This window comes from Molothrus ater, chromosome 5, assembly GCF_012460135.2.
Source record: "Molothrus ater isolate BHLD 08-10-18 breed brown headed cowbird chromosome 5, BPBGC_Mater_1.1, whole genome shotgun sequence".
NCBI lineage: Eukaryota > Metazoa > Chordata > Aves > Passeriformes > Icteridae > Molothrus > Molothrus ater.
In genome coordinates this window covers 39346088-39368623 of record NC_050482.2, presented here as the reverse complement: position 1 = coordinate 39368623, position 22536 = coordinate 39346088, and the positions used below count along the sequence as shown (strand labels likewise).

Sequence of the window (22536 nt, the reverse complement as noted above, 5' to 3'; positions counted from 1 at the left end):
TTAATGAAATGTCAGAGTCCTAGGCTCAGAATGACAGCTATTGGTAGACACAGACCCAGAGGAGAAGTGAGTGTGGTGTCTGCTCCCAACATCAGCTGGATACTATCCAAAGGAGACAGAACCATGACAGTGAGGACAGAGCAGAGGCAGCCACCTCCAGATGACTGAGTGACTATACTTGAGCCAACTAGAAGGGGTTTCAATGCTTTTGAAGTTACTTTTTCAAGTCATGTTATATGGATTTTTAAAACAGAAAATAGTGTCAGTTCAAAAGCATTTATTTGCAGAAGATTAGAGAAATAATGAGAAAAAATGCACATTTTTTCCTCTGCTGCTACTCCAGTCCGAGGACCTCTCAGAGAGTGTCAGATCCAAATTCACCTGATTTAATGCAGATACTGAAGCACCTTTCTGATCTCTCTCTGGGCCTGCTGACCCTCATATATCATGGTATCACTTTTTTCAAGCACAGATGAGCAATGCCTTTGGCATCATAGCCAGCAACATTTTTCAGCAGATTGCCAGGCAGCTCATAAAGGTTACTAATGCACAAGAAGTAAACTAACTCCATGGATCAATGATGCCTTTCAGCTGGTCAGGGGAGTGGAAAGCAGGAGACTTTTGAGAAAGTAGCGGTACAATGTTTTTCATGATAAGTGTCCAAGATGCATTTCCTATCCTAGAGATAGGAAAGTGGGCACCTGCTAGATAAAGGGTCAATATGTTCCACTGTGTTTGGGAAGGGGAATAACTCCCTCAGCCCAGTCCTGGGCTGGTGGATGGGTGTATTTCTTGGATTCTGTGGAGTAAACACCATGAGATGCAGTGAGGGTAATAGTCACTAATGAAGCCTAATACTCAACAGCAAACTCCATTATAAAAAAATCAGAAAAAAAACAGCTCTGCTGTCTGGTTTTTTTAGTCATCCCAGTAATCCAATTGGCTGTAGGAGAAGCCTGGCTCTAATGCCCTGGGGCAGCAGCACATAGACAGATGCACTGCTCACTCCCTCCACATTTGGGGGTGAACCCCTCAATCCCTCACATAGGGTCAAATCAGCCAGCAGGATTCCAGCCCAGTCTCCAGCTGGCCAAGCTCATTAGGCCTTCAGTTGCCAGGAGGGCAGTTGTGGCCAGCTGTAAGGCTGATACCCCATGCAGAAGCTGCCAAAGGTCAGAAGTCAGCTGGCCAGCTGTGAGTCCTCCAGCACGCCAAGGTCCAGCTGAGAGGAGCAGGGAGAAGTGATGAGCGGCGAGCCAAGGGTTCTGCAGAGGAGAAGGTAGAGAAGAAGGAGGGAAGAAGGGAGTGAGGGAGGGGGTTTAGGGTGGGGAGAGATGAGCTGCCTGCTGTAGTAAAGTCTGACTGCTCCTGATAAGCAGGGTGAACTGGGAAGAAGAGATGCTGAATTTCCACTGAAATTGAGGTGTTCCTGGGCATATTTAGACAAGCACTACAAATTAAGATCCCTTCATCCTCCAAGAGCTAATTACTAAAAATGCATCACTTTTAAGCCTTACCACAGGAAAAGAAAGAGTTTGATCTTTTCCTACAGGCAAAAGAAGTGTTTTTCCATGCAAGCAACTCAAGAAATTTGAACATTAAGAAAGCTGGATTTTTTGACTTGATGTTATATTTAAGAGACCTTTTCCAGGTTTCTATGTTAGTTTTGCAATGTACAAATGTCCCTTTTGATCTGAATTTAAAATATTTATTTCACTAAAGATCTCTGTTTGGTTTATTAACAAAAGATACAAGAGACTTCACACACAAAAAAACCAAAGCTCAGCTGCCTCCCTCAGTCATAATTTAAGCCAAATATGCATGGTTTTCAGAGGTAAAATACAACATTATTGTATTCCAAAAAGTGTACAGAATTATGCCCTTCCTTGCAGTGAGTGGTAGTCAGAAAACTTGCTGTAACACAGCTTCTGTGTTATATTCATTATTTTGACACCATGTAGCAGCCCTGCATCTGCCGCCTGCCTGTGAGGCCACTATATGTTGCCCCAGAGCCTTAAGCAATCAGTAGTAGGAGTTGGGATAGGTGGAGCTCAGACTTTCTAGACCATCACCTTCTTATTTATTTCTGGGCACAGCCTTCCTTAAATGAACATGTTTCATATAGAATAAAAATCATTCTTTTCAGTTCCACTTATTAATATTAATATGAAATGTGTAAAATCTGACCAGAACAGTGTATCTCCCAACAGCCTTTTTGTTCTTCCCAATCCACAGACTGAAGGCAGTTTCATGGAGTTCATTTCCATTCCTTTCAAGGATTATTGCACTTTTCACCTCGTGGGAGTTTTTTTTCATAGGTGTCCTGGAATTTTTTGTTTCCCAAATGTGTATAGCAAAACCTAGAGGTTGTAAACTCCTGTAGTAGGACTTGGGAGCCTACGGACAAACATCCCCCAGACAGAATGCTTCCCCTCACACTCTGAAAATCTACTTCTCAGAAGTATTGACCTTTTTGCAACTCCTAAAATGTCTGCCAGCCAAAGAGAGGTGTACATTACCAGCATGTGATTTGCTAGTGTTACTCTGCATACTTCATCCGAGATCACTTGCCAAGGTCAGCACTGCGCAGAATGAAATGCTGAAAGCTCTCTAGCTTAGCTCACTTTAAAATACCATTTCAAATCATCTGCACTCTATCAAATCCTGGGCATAAGAAGTATCCTTGGGATGGTATTTTGATTGAGAAGAGTGAACACTGCAACACTGCACCAGAGTGTGAGAAGCTAGGAAATAAAACCAGTGATGTCCACAGTCTTGCATAAGAATTCCTGTGAACAGAAGGCTTGGGAAGTGATCCCCCAGAACCAAGACTATGTCTGTGTTAAGGTACTTGCATACTGCTGAAGCATCTGCAGTGACAGGAGTGTGAGAATGCCTTGTTTGTACCTCTGCATGACTGCAACTCAGGGGTTTAAAACCACTTCTAGTCCCTGATGAGTTCAGACATATCTGTATACACAGAAAGCCCGTTCTGGTCAAGGCTCCTCCTGAAATACTCTGCAAGAAAAGAACACTTACCTCAAGGCTATGGGTAAGGACTGTAAGTAATTTTGAGGGAGGCTTTGCACAAAGGGTGGGCTGGCCTTGCCCTGTGTCAGACACACACACCTGCTGCTGCCCTGCTGCAGGCTCAGGAAGGCAGGTGCCACCTCACTTTCTCTGTGGCCCCTTGAGGGGGGACAGAGACCCTCAGTGTGCTACAGGGACAGAGCCATTCCTAAGCAAAGGCTTCTCTTATCTTTGGTTCAGAGATGCTGCCAAAGGCCAGTCAGATGATAACTTTTGGTGACATGACTCAGCTGGGCTGGGTTCAAGTGAAAGATTTATCAGAGGTGAAATACCACTGCCAGGCCCCTTGGCCACCGAGTGCTACATCCTTATCCCACAATAGTGAGGTGGATATATCCCTTCCCACTTTGAGTATTTATCATATGAAACATTTCTGGACAAACTGACAGAGCCCATCTCTCCATCTCATCTTTTTTTTTCTCTCTTTTTTTGGGGGGTGATGGGGAGGGTTGGCTAAGAAAGTTTTGAATTATATCTAGAAGAGTGCAAAACTATGGAAATTTTTCATGGTAGATACACCTAATTTAGTGCCTGGAAGGAAATAGTTTTAAAAGTATTAAATCTGAAAACACATGAAGATTTGACCTGGTTATTTCTAGAGCGATGTAGAGTAATGAATTTGCATCCTGGACCAAAAGACCAAAGCAATGAGAAGCAAATAAATCCATATTGCTTTCTGAATATTGTGAAATACTCCTTGTGTCTTATGAAAGAGATACATGTGGTTTGTTCTTACTAACTTTACTAAATTTGTCTCTGCCAGAGCAACAAGTAAAATTCCCCAGCACAGCATCAGAGCTAGATCATACAGTGGTTGTAGGAGCAGAGTCACCACACAATTTTAGGGTCAAATTCTGGAATACACAGTCCATCTTCATACCCAGTGAACGAAACTTGAGCTTTGCAGAGGTGGATGGGAAGGGAAGGCAGGAAGGAGAGGACAGAAAAATATGACTGTGACATAGTAATTTTACTTTGCAGAAAATGGAGGAAACTCTGCCCATAACAGGATATAGTGTGAGAATTTAAATGTCCACGTTTTTGTTGCTCCATGAGTGATCTCAGAATAGTACGCACTGGTGGAAGGAGAGACAAGCTCCCAGGGCCCAGCCCGGCAGGACACTCTCCCGGCTGGAGACTGCCGTGATGGGGGCGGGAAGAGGGGGTGTCCCGCGGGCAGGAGCCCGAGCTTGGGTGGGGGCTCAGCATGGATGCTGGCGGGCGCCCCGCAGCCGAGTCTCGCTGCCCTCCCCCATGCCAGGGAATGCACTTAAAGAACCAGCCGGCCAGACAGCTCTCTCACAGCACGTTTTATTTGCAGCGGGGATTCCAGGGCAGCGCGTGTGTCCCGAGCCCCGGGGCCCGCCCGCCCTGCCGGGGTGCGGGAAAGCCCTGGCCGGGGGTGGGCGCGGCGCTTTGCCTGCAGCCCCAGAGGGAAGCGGCGGCCCAAGGGGCTCCGGGGCCGCCCCTCTCGCCCGAGAAGCATTTGCAGGAGGCGGCCGGGCGCGGGAAGCGGCCCCGGCGGCAGGCGCGGGGTGCCGGCCCTCGGGCCCCTCATAGCGCCTGGTAGGTCCGTCGGGGCAGCGGCGTCCCGGGCGTCTCCGGCCCCGAGTCGATGCTGGCGCTGGGCGAGAGGGAGTCGGCGTCGCGGAGGGACAGCCCTGGTTCCTCCGCCGGGGAGAGACGGTCCACGATGCTGGAGAGGCAGTCCAGGCTGGACAGGGCGCTGCTCTGATCGGCGGCATACCCTGGGCCGAGGGGACGGCCGGGGCAGGGCAGCGCGTTACCGCGGGGCGCCGCGCTGCCTCCCCACAGCGCCTCGGGCAGCGCGGGGGGCCCGGGCCCCGCCTCTACCCCCAGGCCGCGCCGCTCGAGTCGCGCTTACCGTGAGCCATCTCGGCGCAGTAGACGGCGTCGAAGGTGCTGCCTCTCGTCGACCAAACGGGGCTGCCACAGTCGGCCTGCAAGACAGCGAGGGGCGAGTGCCGGCCCTGCCGCCCCCGCCCAGGGGCCAGCGGGACTCTCCCCGAGACGGGAAAGGGCCATAAAGGCCGGCGGGGAGGGAGCGAAGCATCCGCCCCCAGCCCGGCTGCTGGCCCTGGCAGCGCCTTCCCCATCTCCCCCAGCCTTATCCCTCTAGGGCCGCGCTAAGGGACAGCAGAGGGGATCCCGGGGGCCGGGGCCCTGCAGGGTGCCCTCGGGCAGCGCTACCTCCCCCCATGCATCCCCGGAGAGCCCAGCTGCGTGCTCAGCGGAAAACCTGGGAAGGGGCCTGTTCCAGGGCAAACCGCCCGCCTTTTCCTGATGTCCGGGTGCGTTCGGCCCGTCCCACACCCATGGGACTGATCGCACGGCGCTTGGCCGAGGGTGACCTGCCCGCGGGCCATCCTGGGGTCCCCACAGCCCTATGGCTCTGCCTCTGTCTTACCATCCCATCGGAGCAGCTGGAAGTGGGGCTGGTCGGTTCGGAGCAACTCTGTCCCGGCAGGTGATAGTAGTTTTCTACCTGTTCCCTCAAGAGCTCTTGGAGGCTCTCGATGTATCTGATGGCGTTTCGCAGGATCTCTACTTTGGGGAGTCTTTGGTTGGGGTTGGCAGTGGTGCATCTCTTCAGGGTCTCAAAAGCCTGGTTCACTTTCTTCAGCCTCCTCCTCTCCCTCATGGTGGCTGCCTTCCTTCGGTCCATTGTGGTGGATTTTCTTTTGCAGGCTTTGCAAGCCCACATGAGGCAGTGACCAGCTTGGTGGTGGCCAGTGGGAGCTCGGACATGCTCCTCTTCCTCAGAGCAGGCGGGCTCGGGGGGCTCGTGGGCGCTGAAAGGAGGCAGATCCCTGGGCTCAAAATCCTCGGGGAATTCGCCCTCCGGGGAGGAGAGGCAGGAGCTGTCATAGAAGAGCTCGGACGGGGAGAACTTGCAGCTGTCCATCACCTCCATCCCTGCTGCGGAGGCGTCAGTACGGGACCGGCTCTCGGCGAGGCGCTCCGCAGCGCGCTGGGGCAATTTCCTCCGTAATTAGGGACCCGAGACCAAGTGTCCTTCGGCTGATGCGGGGGGCCCTTATATATACATGGAAAGGGAGGCTGGTCCGCAGAGGCCAGTCTTTATTAGCATATCCCACCACAGCCCCTGCCGGGAGCTGTCTGGGCAAGCCCCCTCCAGTCCCCAGGAGACAATTTGCTCCGCACCGCTCCTTTGGAGCGCCGAGAGATGGGCACTTTTCTAATGAACGACCTCCCAAGAACTGATTGCGACATCTCCGAATTTCCAACCAAGTCTGTGAATTTGCAGTTTGTTATGGAAAGAGAAAGAGGGGCAGTGGACGCGCACGAACCACTTGTCAGTGGCTCCTGCAGAGCCCTTCCTCGTCTCGGTGTGCACATCTCCCGTTTCCCATCACACGTTTCCTCGGGAGGGACACCTATACTGTCTACTTGCACATCTTTATTTCCCACATCCCGTGATCTAGGTCTAACCTGAAAAATTATAACCTTCTTCTTAGACCTGTGTTTATTTATCTCGAGGAGCGCTTTGTACAGCAATTAAAGTTGTGCTACCAACCGCTCAAATTTGCAGATTGGGGGACAGCAATGCACAGCTACTTGTGGCCAGGAGAGACGAGGAGAAGGGAAACCAGATTTTAGTGCTGCCGGATCGGATCACAAGGGAAGGTACTCACAAAAGAAAAGTGTATGTGTCTGCTCCGAGACAAATCCCCTTCCCATTCTTTCTCCTTCTCTTGTGACCTGGAGCTGCTAGGGACACAACAATCAAGCAGCGCCTTGGGCTTGCTAATTTTCTGCTTTCAGGCAAACTTGTACCGTTACAGATGCGTCCCAGCTGCCAGTGCAACAAACCCCTCCTGGAAGTGTAAAATTTCTAACCCCGCAATCCCTAAGTAACTTTACACAAGGGGACAAAAGCCTTACGGAGCCCCAGCCGCAGCAGTAGCCGAGCGGAGCGGTGCAAGGGTCATTAGAGTGGTAATGAAGCCATTTAACAGGCATTTGCTAACGCGCAGGAATCCTTTGGTTTCATCCAGGTGGCTTTTGTAGCTGAGGAAAATATTATGAGAAGGCAAAGGAAACCTTCCCTACCTGGGAATAAAATTATGTGACCTCGGCTAACTCAGACGGAGAGCAAATGACCCAGCAGCAGTTCAAGCGCTACGGAGGCGGTTTTTGTGCCCAGGAAAAAGGCGCCTTCAGTTAGCCTCTCTTCAGGAAGGGGTGATGCGGTGGCACGGCGAGCCGCCTGTCTCCGGGAAACGCTGATCAAGTGAGCAAGGCCGGTAGGGAAGCATCTCCTGGGAGAGATGCCCTGTGGCAGCGCACACCACCGGGAAGCTCTCCGATCCGCACGGGCAAGGCGGGGAAAGGCAAGCAGCTCGGCCTGTGCTGGGGCTGGAGGGAATCCGTCTTGTTTCCCTGCTACCACCATCCCCGAACCCCCAAAGGCAGACTTCCACTCTTAGGCTAATTTTTTTCCTAAAAAGCAATCATGCACACACCCTTCTTCCTATGAAAAGCTGCAAAATTATCTAAAAGCTGGGGAAGGCTACATCTGCACTGCTTTGGTTTATTTGGGGCCATAAACACGGGGAGCTCCTTTGAAATGAATACTGTATGAAAAGCAGGGAGTTGATAAAGGAGTAAAGTTACAGAATGGGAAAGCTCAGAATTTCAGGCTTCTGCCACTCTGAGGTGCAGGTTGCTGTTTTGTTAGCCCACATTTGAAACAGGACAGTTCCCTACTGTTTTCCTAAGACAGCACCAGTCAGGAGGGGTTCTGTTCAGCAGTAACTTGAACTCTCACTGGGATGTGGCGTGCACGCACACAGACATACACAAACACACACACACAATTTCATTTACCACGTTTGCACTGGCTAAAATAGACTAGTTTACATATTTATGCTTCGTGCACAAATAAACTTGATCTTTAAAGTGCCGGCTGCAGTTCCGATAACCTTTCTGGGTTGGTGCATGCTTGGGTTCTCTCCAAGCATGCGCTGTAGATCTCCGGTGCACAACACCAAGCCCCTCAATCCCACTCTCCTGGCATGCACAGCTTTAGCTCCAGATTTGACTCTTAACTCAGAGGAGCTGGGGCTGTTAAGAAACGTGCTTTTCCCCAAAAGTATTTGAAGAGCTGGAAAAAAAAAAATCATTCCTTTTTCCTTGAATATTTTTGGGAAATGGAAGAAACCATGGAAGGGCCTGTCACTCAGGAAGAAAAAAAATTCAGTAATTAGTATCCCTTAAGGAGCCCCCGGCTCCTCTGGTAAAGTGATCTCAAAACAAATTTGCAAAAATGCAGTAAGCGAGTGGAACTAAAGAAAGGGGGGAGAAAACACGCACTGCAAGGCCGGCTAATGAGGCTGCTGGCGAAGGGCGGGGTGGGGGAAGGGGGAGGATGGTGCTGCATTTCAGGAGGCTCAAGTCTGGAAAGCGGGAGCAGCCTTAGCATCAGACACTGTCTGCTCCTATGGACTGGTAGAGAGAAAGTGGTGAACGTGTCAGGATCCCTTTAAACGGTGTTCCTCACCCCAGCCGTCCCCACTCCTCAGGAATCGCCGTGCCGCACCAATTCCTGGAGGGATTCCATCCAATGTGGGCACCTTCTGCAGAGCGTGCCATCTTTTCCCAAGTCCCACACCTTTCTATTTAAGAGAAGAAAATCCTACCGAAACCATAAGTCACGGGGCTGAGGGGGTGAGAGGTGTTTGCGGTCCCCCCGAGCGCACCCCCAGCCCCGGCATTCCGAGCGCCTTTGCGCTGTGCCCGGCGGGCCCTTGCAGGGCGGCGAGAGCGCGTAACCTCATGGTGCCGAGCCGGCCGCGGGCGCTGGCAGTGGCAGCGAGCGGGCAGAGGCATCTCCTCCGCGATGCCCCGACCACAAAATCGTTTCCCAGTCGGGCTGGCGGGGCCGGGCGCTTCCAGCCGTGTGAGAAACGTTTGGTTCTCCCCAGCGCTGGGAACCGTGCGCACCTAAGTAAACACATTAGTACCTGCCAGAGGGAGTTGTATAGAGGACAGCTGAAGAAGGCATTGGCCTCTGATGGCTCCCCGGGACTCCCAGGAGAGATCAAAGGGACACGAGGGGGTTTTAGCAGCCTTGAGACTGGGAAAAGTTGCTAGTTCCTGCTATCGGAGGGGCGTCCCAGCGAGCACATGGTTCAATTATTCAGCCTCCTCCCTCCCTGCCCCCTACACCCATCCCTAGCTCATTCTCCACAGAAAGACGGAAACTGCGGAAAAGTCGTGCGGGGTCCACAAAGCAGCAGTGGTCCACGCAGGAATTTTCCCGTGGAAATAGTTGCTGTGTCGCCTCTTGACCGCCTTGGCTCCGAGTTCAGAGAATGAACTAAGCCTGCTGCTGGCTGTCCGCTTCCCTCCCTGGATTGCGGGCGGTTTCACCGAGGAAAATAAAGATGCACAATATAAAAGCCAAAACCAACCAACCAAAAAACGCCAACTAAACAAAAAAAAAAAAAACAAAAAAAAAAAACAAAAAAAAAAAAAAACAAAAAACCCCCAAAAAAAACAGAAAACAACCAAAAAAAAAAACCCCAAACAAACAAACAAAAAAACCCCAACAAAAATACAAAACCAAAAACCTGAAAACAGGGCTTTAAACCCTCGGTCGCGTCACTTCAGAGGAAAGCAGTGTCAACACGGCAGCCCTGCAGACAGGCACCCCATTCTCCCCTTCCCCCGCCTTCCTCCCATCGTTCCCGGCCCCGCAAGCACTTCGGGCCGGGCACCCCACACCGCGGGCCGGCGGAGCCCCGCATCCCGCCGCTCCTGAGGGAGCGAGCAGGTGTTTGCTTCCCAGCGGAGCGGAGTAGGTAGAGGCGAGGGAAGCTGTGTTGAACATGGGATTTCCAGCCCGCGGAGGGGAGGAGGGAGAGGCAGGCGCACTTGCATTTGCGTAAAAACTTCGATGACTTTGTGCGTGGTCCCTCCGGAAAAAGATTTCATTAAATCACAAACCTCTTGTCTGTACCCAGTTATTGCCCTTTGATTTTGTGATTCCAGGGCCCTGTTTGCTTTGGCTGGGGACTTAAGTAAAGATTATCGTTATTAATATCTAACACAAACATTTTAATTGCAAACACACTGACGACCTTCACTGGGAAGCTCGGCATGTCAGCTGCAGCCGCGGGGGTCACGGAGAGTCTCTTCGGGAGGTATTTTCTTTATTTAACGAAAAAACTCTCCTTTAGGCAAACTTACTCCAAACAATCGCTCAAGTTACCCCGCTGCTGGAGGAGCCGCTGCCGTGGGGGTCCTGCCGGGCGGACGGGCGGCTTGTTGGGGTGATTGCCCGGCTGCGGGTAAACCTGGCAGTCGGCTGCCCCGGTGTGGGCGCGACACTGTGCCTTGAGGAGCGGCTCAGCACAGCTCCTGCCCTGATGCGGGCAGCGGGTCCGCGGGGCTCGGATCGCCGTGTGAACTGTGTGTAGGCCCTTCCCGCGGACTCGGCGGCGTTGAAACAAATTAGGAGGGAAGTCGATGAGCTGCTAGCCCGATCTGAAATACTCTCTTACTGGGCAAGTGCCTTCGCCATAGAAGCGAGCTGCAGCGTCTCCTCCCCTATGCCAGGTCGCAGAGGTGGCACGCAGGGCCCTGCGCTCCCCGACGCGCCGCTTTCTGAAGAGCCCGAGGGTTCCCCGAGGCAACGGGGTTTAATTTGAAAGGAGGAAAAAACATGGGGAAAGTGTTGCATCACTGTGCCCACCATACTGTCCTGTCCCGCCGCAATTAGTCCTTGCAAAGGAGTATCTCGTTAGAGAGCAATTGGAGGTAGGACGTGACTGGTTTAGAGACCCGGCTGGCCACGGCGGCGCAGAGAGGGGGGTAGGAAGGTACGGCCGGTTGGAGTGCCAGCTCTCGGGCAGGCTCTACCCAGAGCTTCCACTTCAGACCGATGTACCCGTGCCCCAGATGGCCAGGAAGGGGGAGATCTTCCCGAAACGTGACTGTGACCTTTCAAAAAACAGAAACAAAGAATAAATCAAGGGCTAAAGTTGGCGAGGAGACCGCATGCGGGTGAAGTTGAAGTGTCCTCCTGTTTACTTGCGCAGGCTGTCCGGCGAGCCCTGTGTGTGTGCCAGGGGCAGAATGCGCTGATCCCTGGTGGTCGCCCCTTCCCGGGGGTACAACCTTTTACAAACCGTAACGCTCTGACTGTGAGCAGCTCCGTTTCACCATCCTCAGAGAGGCTGTGTTTTTTTACATCACTGAGTGAAAGGCTTCATATGCTGTTACCCCCCCCACCCCCAAACCCTTTCGGTCGCTTAACTCTTTCCTCCCTGAAGGACCCCATTCCCTTCTCCCTCAGGCTCAAGGAAGTCAAGGGGAGTTACCTTTCCTGAGAAGAAACTACAGCTCCCTCCAGCCCCAGAGGGAGCGGGCTCCTGTCACAGCCAGTTGCTGCCCCATTAGTGCAGCAGGCCCGTCAATTTTGCCGCAGAGAAGCCCTGCGTTCAAGTCCTCGGTGCCGAGAGGAGAAGGTGAGACGCACTGAGCCTCTCCCAGCTCCAAGACCGGGGCAGGAGGTCGGGGGGGAGTGAGTGAGTCGGGGACGACGGGCGGGGGTATCTTCTTTCATGCCCCTTTTCTAACCTCACCTTCCACGTGCAAGGCAAGGCCAGCGAAGCATCTTTGCCTGGCAAGGTACCCGAGCGGTACTGCTGGGCATTTTAGGGGAGCAATATCGCTTTCCAAGGGAACGTGCATTCCGCGAGCACGGCGGGGAACGGGGCCGCGGAGGGCTGCGGGCGGCCGGAGAGGCGGCGGGTCCTGTCCATGCACCCACCCGTGCCCGCCCGGCTTCCCCGGGAGCCCACGGAGACACGGGTGATTCACACCGCGCTGCGGCCCTAAAGGGGAAACTTTGGAGGAGTAAACGAAAGAAAAATCTGTCCCGTGTCCTGCCTCCAGTCACACGGGTCGTGCTTCTGCTACACAGGTCTGACTCTTCAGGCCTTCATTCACTGAAGTCAGTAGCAGGTTTGAACTCCGGGATCGGATTTTTTTTTTTAAGATTAAGATTAAGATTATTATTAAGATTAAAATTTAAGATTTTTTTTTAATATTTAAATTAAGAGGACGGGAAGAAAACACTGTAACACAAAGAGCTTTATTTTACAATCCAAGAAATCCATCTGTTCTTATATACAATATCACATTCCACCATTTAAATATATATGTCATGTTTACAAAAGAAAAGACAGTACTGAAATTATTTACAAGAACGAAATGAGGCGGGGACTCTTTAAATATGACTCACACGCAATGCAACCAAGAGCTTCACTCAGACAGGAATGAACTTCCCGGTGAGTCTCAGACAAAGCAGATCACCGGTACATAGGTAAGTATCTTAAAATTAAAAATAAAATAAAAAAAAAAAAAGGACGGTGGTTTATGCAACACAATTTAAAGAAAACAAAACTCGGGTTAAAAAAAAAGGCAAGAGAGAAGTCTGTCTGACTCGAGTCAGTGGTGGGGAGCCATTTTCTTTGGGGTAGGTGTACCTTGATTCGATTTTAAAAAGGGCCCTGCTTGGGCTTTCCACTGTGTGAATTTGCTTCGTTACTTAGTTTAGGAGGAGAGAGGGTGGAGGCTCCATCTCCGTTAAATATACTACCACAAAACCCGGTTTATTTCTCCACCGCTTCCTCCGCGCTGGGCAGTTTGGGATCGTCGGAAGAAATACTGTCCACTATTGAGGAGAGGCAGCGAAGGCTGCTGGAGGCCGACGACTCGACAGCGGAGACCCCTGCTCAAGGAGAGAAAAGGCATTAAAGAGCAGACCGCTCCTCCCGCCGGGGGCTGCCGGAGAGCCCGGGCACAGGAGGGAGCGTGGGAGCGGGACCGCTGGGATCGCGGCCGTCGGGGCTCGGGAAGGGGCTCGGGAATCGGGCCCGGGGGGCGAGTTACCTTCTTTGGGGCTGACTCCTAGGGCTCGGGAATGGTCAGAAACGCTTTGCCAGTCGGAGCTGCAGGTGCTCAGGAAGTCCGAACTGGGGATCTGCGGCACACAGGCGGGAGCGGGGAGACACGGGGAGAGGAGAGGACGGGTGTTAGTGGGGCTGCCGCGGCTCCCCGGGCCGGCGGAGCTCGGCAGCCCCGAGGGCTGGCAGGTTCCCCGAGGAGCGCCCGCCAGCCCTCCCGGCCCGCAGCGGCCCTGCCGAGGAGGAGGAGGAGGAGGAGGGAGGGGACGGGCGCGGCGGCGCTGCCGTGGCGGCGGAGGGGCCAAGCGGCAGTGCTTACATTTCCCTGCTTGGGGCTGAAGCTGAAGGGGTCTCCCCCGATCTCCTGCATTTTCTCCTGCTGATCCAGCCTGTGCAAGAGGTCCTGCAGCCTCTCGATGTAGCTGATGGCGCTCCTCAGTATCTCCACCTTGGGCAGCCTCTGGTTGGGGTTGGCCACAGTCCGCCTTTTCAGAGCCTCGAAGGCTTCGTTGATCTTCTTCAGCCTTCTCCTCTCCCGCAGGGTGGCTGCCTTCCGTCTGTCCGTGGGGGCCGACTTTCTCTTGCAAGTTTTACAAGCCCAGATCAAACACTGGCCGGGGAAGTGAGGGGGTTGTAGTCCCGGGGGTGCCAGCACATGCTCCTCTCCGCTGCTGTCACTGCCGGCCTCCGGCTGCATTTGGTCCTGACATGGAGACAAGGTGCCATCGCTGCTTGGGTACAGCGGGGATCCCTCAGCCATCTCCAGCTGCTGCAGGGCTCCATTCTCCCCATCCAAGTAGAAGAAATAGGAGCCAGTTTCAAAAAGGTCCATCATGCTGTCCCTGGGCCTCTCTGCCTGCTTGAGTTGGGTGGCAATCTCAAAAACACCCCGAGGAACAACCCAGATGGAATTTAATTAGTGCAGTGACATAAGTCCCCCCTGCTTTATATAGGAGCTGCTGAAACCCTATCCAACTTTTAGCTGTCGCGGTGTATCACCCTCCAAAACTGATTCCAGTCAGTCTCCTGGGCGCTGTCCTGAGAACATCTCCTGTTTAGATGGGGGAGGGGGGACACGAGAGGTGGGAGACAAATTAGAAAAAAAAAATTAAAACAAACAAAGGAAAACCAAAACAAAACAACCCCAAAAACAAGCGGAAAAAAAGTACAACCCGACTTTGCACCCTGCCCCGAAGTGCCGTGACTCGGGAGCAGCGTCTCGGGGCGGTCCCGGCCCCGCTGCCGAGCCCCCGGGGGCCCGGCTGGAGGACAAAGGCGCAGGGAGCCCCTTCCCCAGCCCACCCCTCACATCCCCGGAGCACGCTCCCTGCCCGGGGCTGAGTACAGATGTATAAGGAGAGATTTCAAAGGCAACCATCACTTTCCAAATAGACGGGTTAATATTTTCACTAGAAGCCCCTGCTATTTCCACCCCCGCCACCTTCCCCTTGCGTGCCATTCCTGTGACCCAAGGCACCCGGGCCAGCCCAAGGTTAGGAGCCAAGCTCGCTGCTCCCCTGCACACACGGGGAAGGTTGCCAAGGCAGAGCTGTGCTGCAATGATGAGGCACTCACATAGTGCCCCTCGGCTTAGCCTGTCAGTGTGAACTTTCCCACGTTGCCCATGAGGTGACAGGAGTGATTCCAGGTGACTGGGTTACAGTGTGATGGGGCTGGCTGCACAGCCCTTGTCCTTGACGCTGCTTAGGGCAAGCAAAGCCCGGGCATATGGTGTAATTGAAGTTTAATCCCTTGGGGCTGGCAGGGTATAGAGAGCTTCCCAGACACAGAGACGGAAATGGAGCTTGTGACCACTCTCTGTTAGCTTATACTGTAATGTCACATCATATCTGGAGCTGTCACACATAAAGAAAGAGAATTGGGAAAATGGCCTCTTTGCCTCTTTTCCTGCAGTGTTTGCCTCTTTTCCTGCCTTGTGTCCTTTAAATACCATGTAATGTCTTTATGTTTATGTAAATAGACATAGATGCATATGCATATGTGCCTGTATCTATATGCCCACACACATGCACATGTACATTTATGTGCATAAGTATATTCCTGTGTGTTTGTGTATATACACATGTGTAAGCTTTTTATAGAAACAATAGTACATGAAGATGAAGCACTTGCAATGGTCTGATAGCTCTCAAATGTAGCTCCAAACTTCAGCTTTCTGAAGGCAAGTGTGGTGGTATTGTTTATTTCTCTAAAGCTACAATGAAATTAATCATTGACTCGACTGTTTCTCCAAAACTGCAAACCAATTTTTTGGAGTTCAAAAATCTTTAACACTAAGAGTAGTTGTGGTTTTGTTTTCACCACATCAGTGTTGTTGGAGTGGATCTCATTTCTTCTTTAATGAGGCAGAACAATATCCAGTTTTGGATGAGACAGAGAAATTCAGACTGTTCTCAGAGAAACTAATTTTGATACTATTCCATCACTGAGGTTTTTTCCCTCTTCAGATTAAAGAAAAGGCAGTCTGGCAGTTAAGGTACTGAATATAAGAAACTGTTTCTCAGTTTCCATGTTCTGCAACTTGCTTTCTGTTTGACCTTTGACCAGTCACTTACTTTTCCTGTGATTTAATTTTCCACCTTTAAAGAGGGATGTAATGTTGACCTTTACCCATCCGTTGTGTCTCTGATTTAATTTGCTGACTATCCATGGAAAAGCTACTCCTTTACATGCTTTCAGGCATTACAGGGGTCTTTGTCCCATAGCATTAATAATAGTAGTAATAAAAAAACCCAAAGCAGCAAAAACAAAAACCAACCAACCAAACACAAACAACCACCCCCCCAAAAAAAACCCAAAAACCCCAAACTCCACAAACCAAAAGTGCATAGTTTAATTTTTTTTTCACATTTACTAGACTCATTTTTTTTCCTTTTAATCTTTTGTTTCTTCAATACTACCCTGGCAATGTTTGGAACAAGACAGACGAGATCAGTCTACTGGTAAGGTGCACAAATGAAAATTTAGTTTAAGGGAGAAAGATAAATACCAAATTGTTGTTGTCCTTTCAAGAGCTTTAAGTGAACTCAGCAAGTTGGGAAACTGTAAGTTTAGGAGCCAGATGCTCCTGCTGCTTTCAACAGATTTCTTTTTTTTAAACAGGAAACAAAATATGTTCTTTCTTCCCAGCACTTAGTGACAGAGTAAACAGATTCAGTTCCTCACAGTGATGTGGGCTCAACATAATTAGTCCTTTGTAGTAATAACTGATAGGAGAAAAGCTCCTAACAACTGTAAATAAATTTTCATTTGAATGAAAATGGTCAGATTCCCTATCATATAGGAAACTTGAATTTTGCTGCATCTCCCACTGCACCTCTTTGGTTTATGTAACACAGCCAGCAAACAGCCCTAGCACATATGAATAAAATGTCCTCAGAGATGTTCTCCATTACAAAACTGAATCAAGTGGAGGATTCAAAGTTGGTATGGGCCTTCTTTCTCTTCATGCTTTTTATTCCTTATCATGTTAGATATAAGCACAGAGACATAAGAGGAAATAAAAGCATGTGAATAAGAACAACTGGACATAGAATTGAAAGGAGGATCACTAATGAAGACTGTTGTAATTTCAGTTGGCTTGAAGTACCTTACAGAAAAACTTACTCTGAAGCCAGTTCTTTATTCAATTATTCATGCCTCTGTGCATGGTAGCTCTACTGAAAATACACTTTCAAGATATTTATACAAGTAAAACTCTGATGTGTTGCATTTGGTCTACAAGGTCTATCATCTTTGCCAAAGAAGTATTTCAGAAAGCCAGTGAGTTGTAAATTCAATGAGTGATCAGGATGACCAAACACGAGACAGATGCACTGCATTTTAAGTCACAGCTGGCCTCCAGGAGTTAGATCCCTCCAAATTCACTTTGCCACATACAATTTTTCTGGATAATTGTGGTTGATTAATAAGCCTGTAATTGCCCTAGTCACTTGTTACACCTTAAGGTTTAAGCAGAAATTTAGTCCAGAACTATTAAGAAGTATTTTGACAGCTAGGACTTACTTAACACTTTATACCATTCCAAATATCTCCTTTTTCTCCTTCACTGTTCTCAAGATTCTTCCAGCCACAGGCACAGTGCGTTTTAAATCTTTGATCTCTTTGACGCCTCATTGCAGTGGCATTGGTAATCAGTGAGGATCCATCCTATCCATTCCTGTGTGTCACTGTGAAAGGGCACCTGGGTGAAGGTGGAATTTTCAAGCCTGATAATAGCCCTGTTCTACTCATACCTCAAATACTTGATTTGAGAGATGGCTAGATACTTTGGCTACCAGGGGAATGATTCTTAAATTGCTTCTTGTAGCGCAGGTTACCAGTGTAGGTCCAGCTGTGGGCGTACTGGGCCTCTCAGAATTTTTCTGCACTTTAGAAATGGAAATCTTTCTATTCACACTCCTCTTCTTCCTTTTACACTCGTGCTCAGGAACATCCTTCTTAGCAGAAACTTTCAGTATTTTATTGTTAATACAAGATGTTGTTTTTCTGCCTTTGCCTTTTGAAACAGTTTATATTTTTCTAAATGTGTTTTTGAAACCCTTCTAACATTTGACTTTATATCTTCTACTGATTGCTATTTCCATCTTTTTTCTTTTCCCCACAGGAAAAATAACACTTTTAAAATTATAGCATTTCTCATCTAATTTCTCAACTGAAAAAAAATGCTCTCCTCATTACTGTCTCCAGACAACCACTTAGAGTACTGAAAACCTCTTTGCTACTGAAAACCTCTAGGCTATTGCTCTTTTGTGTCCTCTGTCAATTCCAGTTCACACAGGCTTTCTCACCAGAGTCTGGTAGGTTGTTCAGGTAAGGGTAGGTGGTGTGTCTAGAAATATGTGTTACTGCCCATGTTTTGTTGTCACTTGCAACCTGTGTAGTGACATAGTCAGGACACCAGTCTAAGCTGTTAACAGGGTTAATTGTCTGTCATTTCTCATGATGTGTTGGTAGGTACACCCAGATAGTCACCCAGGATGTGTTTACATTCTCATTTCACTTTGTCAGGAATGCCTTTGTCAAGGAAATCTCTGACTAGCCCTGACTTACTGCACTTTCCATTCTCCTAACGGTGCTCTCAAGGGTGTGTCACCTGGGTTCTGTTCATGAGAAACTAAGCTGGAAGGCACCCTGATATGTTAAGGGGATGCTGGGTGTTCAGCACTGCCAGGTTAGACAGATCTGTACCTGGCTCTCCTATGTGATCTGCTGATATTTGTAGTCACAGTTCTTAGGAAACAACTAGAGAAGTGTGATTTGCTGCTGAAATAGAATATTATGCCAAGGATTGTAAATTGAGGATTAGAAACTTCATCCCTCCCTTCCCTTCAGAAGGATATTTTAAGCATCTGCTTTGTAGGATGTTTGAAATGGCTGACAAATGTGTAAGGGGAGAGTTGGCACACCAAAGACTGGTAGTGTGTTAAAAAGCATGTATCTATTCCTGAATCTACAAAATATTACAGAAATGTTTGGTAAATAGAGATTATAGCTTTTCCACGAGTGTTCTTCAAAGTGTGGGCAGTGGAGGCTCTACAAGGGACCAGCATTTTTTATGCTGACAATGACCCATGGGAAATTTAAGTAAAAAGAACCTTTCTGACATTCCAGAAGTAATAATAGCAGTAATAATTCCTGCTGCTGGAAAAAAGCATATCAAGCTTCATGGCTTGTAGTATGTAGTAGCACTTCTTAGCTGAATTTCATTATCTCTTCTTGCCTGAAAATTAATTCCACAGAGGTCGGTAGGAATAATGCAGCCCAGCTTTAATTCTTGATTTTAATTTATATATGTTAGACTTACCTGACTTTTGTTCACCTAGAATTTTTTGTTCACTTGACCCTATTCAAATTCTGCTTATCCAAGGATTTGATATTATTTGCATATCCACAATGTCACATGCATTCTCACTGGAGATTTAGGAACTGACCAGAGTAAGTGTGTGTACTGTACATGTCAGTGCTGATAAATAAGTACGTGACACTTTAAAGAATTTTAAAGCACATGGTAGCAACCATCCCTCGAATGTAAGTTTTGCAAATAGGGTAGTGAACAGTGTAATATGTGCTCTGGAGCTGGGGAGCCAGAAAGGCAGAGACATGGAAAAGACAACTATGTAGAAATTTACAATCTTTGCAGGGGAAGATTTAAAAATTCTTATTTGCAGAGGTCTTGACTGTATAGCTGTTCCAAATTATTGCTGTTTGCCTTTGATTGGATATGGACTTTAGTGTTCATATCAGTTACAGTCCTGTTAGTATCTGAGAGGTGCAACCTTGCTAACTAAACAGACTTCTCCAGTTCAATATGGTAAGATAGGGTTTCATTGCAGCTCTCATGTTGGCCAGTTATGAGACACAGTTCTAAATGGCAGATGCTTTAATGCCTGTGTCAGGGGCTACAGTGACAAATAGTCACCACTGCACAAACACATTTATTTTACTACAAGACATTTTCCTGGGGAGGAGGGAGTGCCTATCAGAAACTGGAGGCCCATTGCACTGTTGCTGGCTGGGACAAGCATTTTCCATGGTTCTATCCACAAGTAGGGATTTCTTGCAGGAAGAAAGGGAGTAATAATGGCAGATGTCTTCTACTTGTGATTATGCAAAACACAGGGAACATGAAATGTGGCATGAGTAAAAGACACATCATGTTGTGCAATCACTTGTTGTTGTCATGTTTTTTGTAGTTAGGCAAAAGGCTATTTTTACAGTAAATGCTGATTTGTCTGTTTACACTACAGACTGTTGGAAGCGTAAAATGCATTTTCACACCATGTTGTTTCTGAACATGATGACTGTGACATCTAAACCTAATCTCAGTCCAAAGGGCAATAGTCAAACCATAACTCTCCAAGTGAAAGAAAGAAACAGGAATGTGAAGAGCAAGTCTCTGCATCCAGCACAGGCTGATCACATCCCTGCTGTCTATGTACAAAAAAAGAGTTTGGTGCTCAGACTGTGGAAAAGTGACAGCTTACTGTTCTAGGCCTCTCACAAGGGATTTTTGCAAAGCCATGGACCTTCATGGAAAACTGGTATGACAGTGGCTTGGAAGTGGAAGCTGTGGAGATGCACTGAGGGTTATGAATGCAGGAAAGTCTCTCCTTAGCAATAACATAGGGATTGTTTAAAACAGCAAATCACCATGAAATGATTATGCCAAATGATTATGCGAAATGAAAACCATGGAATGATTATGCTAAATGATTCACTTTCAAAAAGAAAATAGCTGCTGTTTTTGGAAAATAGAAGCTATTGAGATAAAGTCATCTGGAAAGAAATTTGCACTGTATTAAATAGCAGTAATGACCTTGAATATTGTATCCTGTTGTTACGGAAACTTGTTGCACAGCTGCAAAACTGTTTTGGGCTGTGAAGGTCACTCAGTTATTCATCTGTGTGACATTTAAGGTACATGCTTATATGCAAGGTTGGTTACCTGTGATCTGCCACTCCAAGAAATACAGAGGTCTGTACTGTACTCCTTTGCCTCTGTATTCTGTTTGTGTCTCATAATTTTACTTAAAAACTTCTGCATGTTTATATGCTAAGATTTCATTTGCTTTGGTATTCTTGAAGGCTCAAAAACATGTTATTTGAAGCTGACTGGAATCTAGATGTTTTAACTTAGTTTCTTGAATGTTCCATGGGTATGTGACACAAAGGAAAATCTGCAAATCTATTTCTTGAGATTTTTGAAGTAAGTAAATGATTCTGATGACTACTTCTGTACTATGTTAAAACACCTTGGTGATGTTCCAAAATCCAAAGCAGTCTAATAGTCTCTCCTAAAAGAGAACATGACATTTCTCAAGGTATGGAAAGAACCTTGGCTGAGCTGATACTCTTCCTTCCCCATGCAGTTCATCTGGCACATACAAAGACAGGAATGAAAGTGGGATAGTGTTCACAGATTCTGTATGACAAAATGGGTCTTACCGTTCTCATTCTAATCAGATCCAAAAGATCATGCTGAAAACCCATTTGTATTTAATTTTTCACCAGACTATTCTGGACAACATTTCAGAGAACTGCACAGACTAAAAGATTGCCAGATGCCCTCTTGGCCTGCAAAAAATCACCCAAAATAAGACTTCACCTGAATTAATGTAAGCATGTGGATTTTTTAAGAAAGTGTATTGATTGTGTTTTTTGGGGAAATTATTAGGAAATTAAACACTAAGGAAAAGTTTAGAAGAAGAAGAAACATAATCTATTCTGATTAGATAAACAATCCCTGAAAAAGTAATCTTAGATCTGTGTTTTGAAACTGGTAACTGTCAAATTATATCTATGCTTAGACTCAGAGAAAAAGTGAGAAAAAAATTTTGTGAAGTGTAAACCAGCTGGCTAATAACAGTATCTGTCAACCTGTAGTGTCATTATTTGTGACCAACATTCACGTATTAGAGCAGACTAATACAAGTGTTTGCCTGGAAATATAAGCTTTACAGTTATTACTTCAAAGTATTATTGACTACTATAATAACTAAGAAATAGAATCTACTTAAGTTTTGTGCACTAGCAGTTCCTAAATAAACTCCACATGACCAATAGTAAATTAATTATATTTTGATAGGTCCATACATAGTGGCCTAGTCATGCTCTGTTCAATGTGAGCTGCCGAGTCCTTTGGACTTCTAAAAAGCCCACTGTATAAATGAGATGAGATTCAATCTTTTGTCATATTTTAAGCTGTGAAATCCACCCTCCACAATATACAACCCTCAAGGACGTTGTGGTAAAGAAAGTGACATTATGAGAAGCCTTAGAGGCACTTTTCCTACAGGTTTTTTTTCCAAGGAAATGACTTTTCATTAGTACAAAAGAATTAAAAATCAGCATCCAAGGTTTCAATGTCATTAATGAGGAATTGCCAAGAAAGACTGCCCATGAATCAATAAATAGTTAATTACTTGAAATTTCTTTTGGAGAAGAGAGCCCTCTGAAGGTTCTGGATCACTAGGATTGCTCCATTTGGATTCAAAAGTCACATCAATTTAGAGAAAGATATATATATAATATATATATATATATATATATATATGTATATACTTGATCCAGCTGATGCTAGGCCCCAGTACTTAATGGAATAAGGAGTTATTAAATGATCACACAATTGGCACCATCTTTACAAATTGTATTATTCATTATAGTGGCTGAAAAGCAGTGTGTGAGCACAGTCAAGCACCATCAATGCCTCATGGGTGCTGATATTTAAACTGTCTTTCCAGACAGAGTATATGTCTTTGCTGAAGTTGATGTTATACAGGCAGCAGCAACAATTTATAAACAATAAAGAATCTGCAGAGACTTGGATTATCACCTCTCATTGTGGAGCTTTCTCAGTCAAGCATATCAAATTTGACATTTCCATGGTCCCAGGAATTTTGTGACACTTTACATAAACTATTTTCCAGAATTCCAGCTGTTCAGTACTGTATTTATGTCCCAATTT

The 22536-nt window shown here is 47.7% G+C and overlaps 2 protein-coding genes across 2 annotated transcripts; both read right to left on the bottom strand.

Moving 5' to 3' along the window:
• Positions 1-4644: 4644 nt before the first annotated feature.
• On the bottom strand, positions 4645-6191 carry MYF5 (myogenic factor 5). The gene is made up of 3 exons (XM_036401142.2): positions 5519-6191; positions 4976-5051; positions 4645-4838 (listed from the first exon to the last, which is right to left on the bottom strand). The coding sequence occupies exons 1-3, from the start codon at positions 6023-6025 to the stop codon at positions 4645-4647; spliced, it is 777 nt and encodes a 258-aa protein (XP_036257035.1). The 5' UTR covers positions 6026-6191.
• Positions 6192-12225: 6034 nt separating this feature from the next.
• Positions 12226-13937, bottom strand: MYF6 (myogenic factor 6). The gene is made up of 3 exons (XM_036401031.2): positions 13369-13937; positions 13036-13126; positions 12226-12874 (listed from the first exon to the last, which is right to left on the bottom strand). The coding sequence occupies exons 1-3, from the start codon at positions 13882-13884 to the stop codon at positions 12756-12758; spliced, it is 726 nt and encodes a 241-aa protein (XP_036256924.1). The 5' UTR covers positions 13885-13937; the 3' UTR covers positions 12226-12755.
• Between the last annotated feature and the right edge of the window lie 8599 nt (positions 13938-22536).

Bases quoted from the DNA above. Each gene is read 5' to 3' on its own strand.
- MYF5 (XM_036401142.2), bottom strand. From the start codon at position 6,025: ATGGAGGTGATGGACAGCTGCAAGTTCTCCCCGTCCGAGCTCTTCTAT. The intron at 5,052-5,518 runs GTAAGACAGAGG...GCTGTCTTGCAG, and splicing joins CCAGCTGCTCCGATGGGATG to GCCGACTGTGGCAGCCCCGT. The intron at 4,839-4,975 runs GTAAGCGCGACT...CCCTCGGCCCAG, and splicing joins CTGCGCCGAGATGGCTCACG to GGTATGCCGCCGATCAGAGC.
- MYF6 (XM_036401031.2), bottom strand. From the start codon at position 13,884: ATGATGGACCTTTTTGAAACTGGCTCCTATTTCTTCTACTTGGATGGG. The intron at 13,127-13,368 runs GTAAGCACTGCC...TGTGTGCCGCAG, and splicing joins TCAGCCCCAAGCAGGGAAAT to ATCCCCAGTTCGGACTTCCT. The intron at 12,875-13,035 runs GTAACTCGCCCC...CTCCTTGAGCAG, and splicing joins AGGAGTCAGCCCCAAAGAAG to GGGTCTCCGCTGTCGAGTCG.